Below are 10,904 nucleotides of genomic sequence, written 5' to 3'. Positions count from 1 at the left end.
TATATATCAAAAAATTAAAAATAGATAGACAGTCGCTCAATGAGGTTATGACACACACACACACTTTATGTTTCGTGTCATTTTCTGACAAGCACAAACAAAGAAACTATAAAATATCCAAAGAAATCACCTGTGAAACAAAAAACACCATTTACCTTATACAGTGTTAAAAAATACAATTACCAATATGTAGGACATACACAAATAACTCTTAACGAACGTTTCAACAACCATAAATATTCTATTAACACCGAGAAAGATCTTCCTGTTGCTCAACACTTTAACCAGCCTGGTCATTCCATTAACGATGTTACTCTCATCGACATTAAAACAGGATTCAAAACTAAAGCAGAAAGAGAAATAAAAGAAGCTTATTTCATTGCTAATCTAAACACTGTTCAATCTTTTGAAATTAATCTAGATCCTGGAATCAGTGATCTCCGTTCATTGGTTTCATATCTCTCAGAAATATAATTTTTATTCTTTGCTTATTTTTTCATGTAATGTGAACGCTGAATTTTCTAAAACTTACTATTTATTTAAGATAATTTTTCATACCTGTTTTTATAAATTCATTAGCATGACATATCATTTTCAATCAGTCTCCAGATGTCATCTTTATTTTACTTAAATATAGTTTTAAATATACATATATTTACCCATTTCTAAAGTAAAGTATCCCTACACCTTTTACATACACTCTCGCCATCGGGAATGAGATGCTTACAACAGTACATAGAGAAATAGACTAAACATTTCCTGGAAAACCAGATGAACTTCATGACGTCACTAAACTCCCTTTATATATATCACCCATTCGATTACACCACCATTCCCAGTTGGCCCTTAAGAAGAAAGGTCCATCTTTCGAAAGCGCTCGGGTTATAATGTTTTTATTCATTTCTATCAAGACTTCTTGAACCTATGTGTTTTTCTAACATCATACATGAATTATGATAGTGGTTTATAATAGGGATCACAAGGAATTGCACAAAACCTAATAGAATATTCGGGAAAAGCACCTTAAACAGTAAAGATACAGTCCAAACAACACTTTAGAACCTTTACTAGTGACTGCTGAGGCTGCAGACGTATAAAAATGCCCAAAAAAAACGTGCATGTTAAACTTACAAGGAAAAGTAAATCCGCTCAAAACGGCCCGTTTCAAATTATTATTGTTGTTGTTATCTTCCCAGCCTAGAACAAAAACGGCTTGGTATATTGCACCCAAACCCAAACCTTCTGTAGAATACTAAATAAGGTATTGCGAAGGTTGTAGGGGTATTGAGAAGTCGATTTGTTTCTTCTATATTTTATATAAGCTAAAAAACACCATAATTCTAGTGTAAATGATGTTATCATACCTCTTGAAGTTAGCTTTCTTACAAACATATGGTGTTCCTTTAAAAAGCTTAAGTACAGGGTCAAGCAGGAACTGCCAACCATAATTCTTCTGTTAACGATATTAATGTTCCCCCTTGAAGTTAGCTTTTGTACAAACATCTGTTGTTCTTTTAGAAAGATTAAGTATACTGTGAAACAGGAATTACCAGCCAATAATAGATGAGCATTACATGACTGTAACATATAGATACTCAAGGCTTTGTACACTACACAATTGATGTCTTTATGGAGTCAACCCCTATATTATATATGAAGTGAAGAAGTAAAGAAAAAAATTAATACACATAATATGAAATTTTATTACACACATTCGTAGAATAATTACTTTAAAAGACACGAAGGTTTGTTTAAAGTGATGTGTTTAGACGTATATGTTTTATTTGAAAAAGCTACTTTTCTACTGGTAAAATTTTATACGCGCTTAGTGGGAATTGTGTCTTAGTCCAGGCATATACTTGCTCACTGCTATGCATTATATAGAGAGTATTTAGTTACATAGAATCTACGAAAGCTCACTATGTTCTCAAAAATCTCCATGACAATCTCCAGTTGCAGCTTAACATTTTACATCTCGAACTAATGCAATCAACTAGTCAATAGTTACAGTAAATCATCATGAACCGTATCAACTAGCTACTAGCTTTGTTTATTATTATTATTACAATGTATAAAGTTATCTACCATATCAAGTAATTCTTTGCCCATAGTTGAACACAAAAATGCCAGCAAACAAAATAAATAAAAAATTGGGAATATAAAACCTGCAAATAGGGATCGTAAAAAAGTAAGGAAACAAGGCTGGATATACTGTAGACATTATTTACTCAAACTACAAATCCTTATTTTGACTACACCAAATGTAATCTACTCAAAAACACCTTAGATGTGAAAAAAAGGTGCGGCCAAAAAAGTATTGAGCGTGCGTCTTAAAAGAGTAAATCAAAATTGGCAGCCAGACTGGTAGCTACATTTATAGCATTGATAAGAATTTTACAGCAAATATTTATTCATTAGTTAGCCAGGCCGCGTTTTTTTGTTTAAATTGGGGCATGATGGTGGATAAAACTAATGAATGAATATTTCCTGTAAAATTCTTAACAATGCTGTAAGTGTAACTACCAGTTTATCCGTCAATTTTGATTTCATTCTATTAAGTCGCATACTCAAACCTTGGATTCTTGCACTGACTGTGAAACTGTCAACACGCACCTTGTTCTCTCTACGTGAAAAATCAAGAATATTTTCTACTCTTGTGTTATAGCAAACTACATTGAAACTCCCTCAGTTAAGGTGCAAGCTGCATAAACACCTATTTTTGAATCGTACCTGCCCCCAGTGGCAGAGTGGTACGTCTGCGGACTTACAACACTAGAAACGGGGTTTCGATATCCATGTTGGGCAAAACACAGATAGCCCACTGTGTAGCTTTGAGCTTAACTGCAAACAAACAAACAGAATCGTACCTCAAGAAGTACAACGCGGACCCGCCTCGGCGGAAAACCGAACCTTACTTCCAGCAAACAAAACTTCAACAGTATGCGGCTAAGAACTACATGCAAAATAACTCTTCGAATAAGCCCCAAAAACCTCTTCTTTTAGGTAAGTCTGGCATAGATGGTTTTAAGGATAGACTTATGTTAAGCCCGCAGCTAAACTCGCTAGTTTTGATAGTAAAAAATAACATACTAAATGTACAAAACCAAAAAGAAAGAATAGGAAAAGATTACAGAACAAACAAAACAACGACGAAAGTATTACAACAGTCAGTGAGGTGACGGATGATAATACATTCAAATAAATTGTAGACAGTAGAACAAGTGAAGAAAGTACCAACACGGCGGCTGATGTGACCGATGCTAGTACAGTTATAGAACTTGAAAACAGAAAAAATAAAGAAGAAAGTACTAGCACGGGCACTGAGGTATGGATGCTAATACACTAAATGAATTTCAAACGCAACCCAAACCAACAGCTGGTTTTACAACAGTAAAAACAAGAAAACGTACACCAGCAAATAACATTGAAAAGCAAACCACACAACAAACATTCCAAGGAAAACCTAAACAAACACACTCGCCAAAACATGCATATCAGGCAGTTATAGAGAACCTGAACTTGCAAACGTACAAATTGTGAGTATCAAACGCCTTGCCAAAGACGGAGTTCTGATTAAAGGTTCTGTAAGGCTTATCTTAATAGTCTTCTTAAAGAATAACCAGAAGATGCCTTCAAGCCAGGAAAAATCTCAATTCATCTACCTGGAAACAAACCCGAAAACCAACGCCTTTGTAATAAAGGGTATACACTACACTATTACAATAGAGCAAGTGCAGGATGAGCTCAAATAACACGACATTGCTTTCACTAAAGTTGAAAGAATTACATCTGCAAGAACACAGACACATACAAACATGATAAAAATAGCTAATGAAATCCAAGTTATATAGAGTATGATATCAAATGGTATCGGAGATTTCGAGTTGAAGAAAATAAAATACTCGCAGTAGACGTAACGCGGTGTCATAACTGTCAACGTTACGGACACGTAGTGTTTGCTTGTCAATCTCTTCATAACATGGAAACCATAACATTAATTACGGACACGTAGTGTTTGCTTTTCAATCTCTTCATAACATGGAAACCATAACATTAATTACGGACACGTAGTGTTTGCTTGTCAATCTCTTCATAACATGGAAACCACAACATTAATTACGGACACGTAGCGTTTGCTTGTCAATCTCTTCATAACATGGAAAACACAACATTACTGAATGTACCAGCGAAAATGAAACACCCGTAATTGCCAACAAAAACACACAGCAGAGTACCAAGTTACGTTACCCTGAATGCAACAAAAACACACAGCAAACTACAAAGTTACGTTACCCTGAATGCAACAAAAACACACAGCAAACTACAAAGTTACGTTACCCTGAATGCAAGAGTATCAAACAAAGATTATATAAAATAAGTTACAATATTCAACCCGCACAAACAAACACACCAACATAGGAAACATATCAAACACAAAAGACAGCCAAGAAAAACACCATTATTACCAACACCATCGATAACCACAACCTCAAACACACACATTACTCAAGCATACACCTATGCTGACGCCGTACACTCACCAAATAAAAAGCAAATAAAACAAACACGGAAGAATGAGAAAACAAGTACAGAACAACAACTAAATGCAAATAACCAACAATCACTATCAATAAACAGTCCTATTTTCAAAGCAGTTAAAAGCACTTTTACAGAATTTATTCAAGGATACCAAAATCCACTAAACCAATCAGATGATATCACATTATTAATACAAATAGCCAAGAAACACTTCACACCAATAATCCCACACATTATCAGAATTATTATGAATTCCTTACTTATATAAAAGTTATAAATCACCCAATACCAGAACTTACCGTATTAACTTGACTGTGTAGTTAAAGGGTTTTATGTGAAATGCATTCTTGATATGATAATCCTGAAAAGTGTTGAAATTACCAATGAACTGTTTTTTACATCGACTAAATGAAGCGAAGTGTGACAGAAACACAAAATGTTATGTATTGCATTCATGGACATCGACCCTGGTAAGGGAAGTGTAAACAGTGTTAAAATAATGGATCTTCTAGCCCTGTTTACTTGAATTTCTAAATAGTATTTTACAGTATACTTCTAACACACGGTAACGGAGGGAGGAAGAGGTCTAGGTTGAACCTGACCCACCCAGGTCTGCAAAAACCTAAAGCCCGATATTGACCGAACCGAACTCAGTCCTTTTTTGGCCACACCTTTTTTTTTCACACCTAATGTGTTTTTGATTAAATATCATGATATTTTGTCAATACACACCAACAAACCACAGCAAGTAAGAAAGTGACACTTGATAATAACCAACATTAGCTTCAAGATCGCAACCCTATTATTCGTACAGAACAAACCACATATATATGTAGTACTAGTTCCCCCTCTAAAATAATGTTAATAACTTCCTAGAACACTAGATTAAGAGTTTTGTGTCATCACCCGTATGTACTCGGTGCAGCGGTATCAAGCATAATTATTTACACTAATACCACGTGACGCTAAATGCTCTTTAATTAGGAGAATTTCATAAATTTAGCAAATTTGTGCTTAAAAGTTGGCAATGAATAATAACCGTCTTCCCATATGATTCTTTTGATAACTTGAGTTAGAAACTGTTAATTTAGTTTGCTTGACCTAACCAATACTTATGTATCACCCTATAGTTTTACTGCTATAAATCAGCCATCTTTAACCCGAATGACAAAAAACTAAAAAATGTCCACCTTTACTCTTAGGTGAACCTGTAGTAAAAATTCCAGACCGATAGTTCACTGTCTTTTTTTGCGTAAGCGTGCGCAAACATTTTGGTCCAAATTGAACGGTTTTTATTAAATAATTTTGCACATATTTAGGCGAACTTTGACAACTAATCGTAGAATGTAAATATCCATCAGTGTACCAAATTTGAAAAAGAAATCCATGAAAGTTAAGTATGTTTTTCTATCAAATAAAGTTCCGTACTTTCTTTACGAAGAAAAAGAAGAGGGAATCCTCAATAGCCGCGGCACTTCAAATTCTTGAAGGGAAGGATTAGAGTAAATTAATCTAGGAGATCTTTTTTTTTCCTTTTTATTAGCTATATTTTGTGCTCTATCAATAACAAGCGTGGGGTGCGCGTATACCCGATTCGATTTTATTACTCATCAGGGTCTCTTCGAGCCTACCCTCAAATGAGAAATTCTTTCAGGCAGGATTAGAGTAAGTTAATCTATAAGACCTTGAGCGTGGTCAAATACATCAATGGAAATAGTTTGACCTCCTGAATCCAAAATTGTAATTCGATCTCAAATCGGTCGAGAGATGACGGGGCTATGAGCTAAACGTTTGTACTTGAAAAACTCGGAGCCATTCTATGAGCCGCTATGCCGCGGCTAAAAAAAAAAAAGGAAAAAATTCAATCAAAATTAGAGATGTTATATTTCGTGTATTTCTAAATGGATTGCCATGAAATTTAGTATGTGAAGTACAGGTCTAGTAGAACACACCCACTGAAAATATGTGATAGTTTGGATTATCCCAGTCGGAGACACAAAAAAGTGGAAAACTGCTAAAATATCACACCTGTTAATAACACATAGTGTTCTGTAGGTTGTTTTGTTTTGCACGACACACTACTGTATTTTATAATTCTAGGTAACAGTATGGAGCAAAATAAGGGTTTGTAGTTTGAGTAAATAACGTCTACATTATCTCCAGCCTTCTTTCCTTACTTTTTTACGATCTCTCTTTGTAGGGTTTTATATTCCCAATTTTGTATTTATCTTCTAAACTAGTAGAACAAGTAAAGGAAAAGTAAACTTTTAATGGCTTTTAAAAATAACAGGTTAGTAAATAAAATTTTATTATGCTTTCATATCTAAACGTTCATTGATCGTGCAGATAGCGATTTTGTATGCGAAATTATATAGTTATTTTCGTGGTGTATGGTATATTTCAATTAATCATCATTATTAATATTTTTCGTTTATTTAACAGTTGTTATTTCTTCGCTTCTTTGTGACAATGGATAGTCTTTATACTCTCGCTAAGTCATCGCATGACTTTTCTTTGATGTTACTGTATATGTGTACTTTAAGAGACAGAGCAATGAAATACGTTCTATACAAATATTTTTATTACTTTCTTCGCAGTTGCTAGTAAATTAAATTGACACCACAATTTCAGAAACACCTAGGAATTTAGTTATTTCAAAAAAAAACAACAAAAGAAAAAACTATTATTTCAAATAATCTGCGTTAATCAGTAAACTATATTAATACTTTTCAAACTTACTAAGCCAGGCGTGCTTTGCTCTTATTAACAATATGTTAATTTGTAGCAACTAAATACTAACGCAGATTACACGAAGCATAAAGTGTGTGTGTGTGTGTGTAGGATTAGTTTATTATAGATAACATAGAAATGCCTTTCATAAACTCATTGAGCGACTGTCTTTAATATCTATTTTTAATTTTTTGAAACATATTTAGATTTAAAATTTCGTTTAAAGGCCACTTAAGCGTATAAGTAAGATAAAATACAGAGGCTCCAGCACTTTACAAAATGGAGTTTGCTCTTCAGCCAACAACAAACCAGTTTTTTTTTTCTTAGATTAACACGGTTTTCTATCAAACTTCTTACTTTATTAATTTGGCGTAGCATTCGGACACCAGTTTATGTTCATATGTGATTACGCTATTATTATTATAAGATACACTTAAATATTTAAAGTCGTTTGAAATGGTATATTTTTATTCGTTCAAATATAGGTTTCTCTTTCTATGTCTATTTGCTTTGATAAATCTGATCGTATCGGTGATCACTTATCTTAAGATATTTTCGCACCAATCACTCAGCCACTACACAACGATTTAATGAAACTTGTCCTGTGTTTAATACACTTAGAACTAAATATTATGAGAAGTATTCTGGAAGAATTGGGCGTGTTTTTAGTGTTTAACACAAGTTACTGGGACACTGACTGTACCAGATAGGTCTCATTAGGATAAACTAAAGAGGGACAATAAGAATGGAAAATGTTTTCTCTTGCTACATGCTCTCGGTATGTCTGAAGGCTTACAACGCTAAAAACCGTGTTTCGATATCCTTAGATGGGCACAGTAAAGTTAGCCCATTGTGTAGCTTTGTGGTTAACAGCAAACAAACAAACAAACTCTTCCTATGTAGATGTGGTCTGCGAGCACTTGATTTCTGTGGACTTGCCAAAAAAGTTTTTATTGTAGAAGTCTATGATTTCGGAGTTGTTATGATGTGCTTAACAGTGCGAGAGGAAACAAGTGGATTTGAAGCAACTAAACCTATAACTTGAATGTTTAGACTCTTTTTTTTTACCGATGGATTGTTGGAAATGAAATATCGTTAATGTTCGTAGTATTAGTTATGGGTAAGAGACAAGTTTCTGAGGATTTGATCTTTTTAGTTCTTTAAGGCGAACTCACTATCCACGGAAAGTCTTAGTTAGTAGGAATTTCAGTCTCACCAACGTGTATAATCAACTGATTTTTTGTTGTCCGTAGTCCTCGGACCCCCAATATCGTCTACATTTTTCATATTAGAAGTTTCTCTGTCATTTCTTCTCGTACTTGACACTCCAGTGTTGGCAGTATTTGACGTCAGAACTTCGCTTTGGTTAATGATCCCAGATGAAACCTCGATACTTTTTTTATTCGGATGTGATCTACCTCTTATATCGGTATTTCTAGATATATTTTCGCTGTCTTTAATATATATAGTAGACATATGGTTGCTGCTGGTAGCTGACGTAAAATCCTCAGTGTCATCTTCAGTGTCTTCCGTTCTCTTGGTAATGTCCCCATTATTTTCGAGAATCGCCGTCGAATATCCGTTGCTCCTAAAAGCTGAGACTTCACTTTTGTGTAAACCAGATCGTTCAATAGTATCCAGAGAGGTTTTTGATGGAAGAAACTTGTACCAATTAGAAGAATAAGCGGCTTTCAGAAATGAATATCTTGATTTTTTATATTGGTCAATGTTAGGTATAGCTGGTGAAGATTGATATCGCTCTTCGAAAGAAGGTTGGGGATATTTTGTGATTTTGTGTTCAGAATTGATAAAATCATTTTCAGTTGAGTGAGTGTTTGCCTGGAGAATATTTGAAGATTTAGGAAACCTTATGGGTGAAGAAACAGAAGTTTCTATAATCTTAGTGGCCTGTGAAGAAAATTTATCACTAGAAGAACCAGAGACGTCCAAGGAGTTTGGAGGCAAATGACCCTGCGGCCAACCATCTGGATATACATCACCCCAAGCGTGATAGCCAAACGTTCCAGCTTCGTAATGGACAACGCGGAGTTTTCCATGCGGATCCGTGTAGCCATAGCGACCTCGCACGATTCCATTTTCATCGCGATGTTCTTGGCGAAAAGAGTGTGCTCCAAAAAGGCCTGTGTCATAACCGAAATTGTAAGTTCCTCTGTCTGTCTGGGAATGATACTGGATAGGATGGTGTACATAATCTACTGCTAGTATAGTAGTAGCGGTAATCAACCCGAGAAGCGTGAAAAACAAAGGCTCCTAAAACACACAACAGAAACAAAAATTAATCATCCATGACGTAGTATTTAGAAACAAAAATTTTGTTTTGACAGTTATTCATTATGTACACATGTTTCATTGTGTTATTACAAAAAAGAACGAAAATTTATTATTGACTTTTTCTACATTGCTTTATTTTGTACACCATTGATAACTCTGACAGGTCGAGCGTGGCCTAGTTGTTAGCGTATGAAACTGAGAAACCCAAGGTCTTGGGTTCGAGTCGTAGTGTTATCATTTCGCACTTTCAACTGAAAGAACGTTATTATAGCGATAGTCAATCCCACTATTCACATACATAGTTATAACCTGATCATTGTTTGGCTAAAATAAGGCTTGAAATGCATGCAGAATAAAAATACGTCTTTGACTTTTATCTTCAAAGCCTTGTTCATTAGGGTCATTTCTGAAATTACAAAATTGTTTTCTGCCAATAGTGTAAGATAATCCTATGGATTAATATACTTGTTCTAACATTCAAGCAAAACAACATCAACAGCCTCGCTAAAATGTACCTAAATAAGTTGTATAATTTTAAATCTAAAGATATTATTGGAACATAGTATTCATTACACACATTTTTGACAAAAAAAAACTAAATTATTTTGATTTTATAACTAGTGGTTAGTTTTTTTTATTATCTATATTTAACTAATGCTACTTGTCTAATTTTAAAGGAATTTCTAGGGATATGATTGTACCTCTTATCACCACATAAAACACAGTAAGTATTCTACGTAATTTCTAATTCCTCCCACAGGTGAAAGTACTTAGCATACTTCGTGCTTTAACGGAAATTACTGAACATATTTATTTCATCTTTCGAACCGTTCGTGGAACGGGCCAGCTGTTCATTCTAACAAGTTATCCTTGAGAAACTCTGAGAACTATATGGAGAAGATCAAACTTGATTTGTTTATTCGAAGACCGTAGAAAACATCTGCCATGCCTGAACAGTTTAGTATAATTACGTTTATTTAATCATTAAACGTCTTCGCTCACGAGACGTCCAATTATTATCATTACTTCCTGATGGTGGTGTAAGGTATTGATAGGTAACTGATAAAATTAAACTGTTTTCATTTCTCTTTGTTGTGTCTCCTGTAATTATAACTTGATAAATGTTTGACCTATTTGCACTCTCACTAAAATAAGGCTTGGAATGCGTGAAAGTTTCACCATTAAGGAAAGCATATTCCTTCCTCCCTTCCAACCATTATAACAATAACAACAACAAATTAACCTTTTTATTTGTTTATATTGGCCCACTCCCGGTGGCACAGTGATAAGTCTGAGGATTTAAAACACTTAATATCGGGTTTCAAAACTTGTTTGTTTGTTTG

At 34.4% G+C, this 10,904-nt stretch overlaps 1 protein-coding gene across 1 annotated transcript in view; it reads right to left on the bottom strand.

The window, feature by feature from the left end:
* Positions 1 to 7,532: 7,532 nt before the first annotated feature.
* LOC111084988 overlaps positions 7,533 to 10,904 on the bottom strand; it is a 7,624-nt gene continuing 4,252 nt past the window's right edge. The window contains exon 2 of the mRNA XM_022381798.1: positions 7,533 to 9,540. Coding sequence (XP_022237506.1) covers positions 8,482 to 9,540 — 1,059 coding nt within the window. The 3' untranslated portion in view covers positions 7,533 to 8,481. The remainder of the gene's footprint in view (positions 9,541 to 10,904) is intronic.

Source organism: Limulus polyphemus, unplaced genomic scaffold (assembly GCF_000517525.1).
Source record: "Limulus polyphemus unplaced genomic scaffold, Limulus_polyphemus-2.1.2 Scaffold192, whole genome shotgun sequence".
NCBI classification, from domain to species: Eukaryota; Metazoa; Arthropoda; class Merostomata; order Xiphosura; family Limulidae; genus Limulus; species Limulus polyphemus.
Note: the sequence above shows the minus strand (reverse complement) of the source record. Positions and strands in the feature narration are given on the sequence as shown.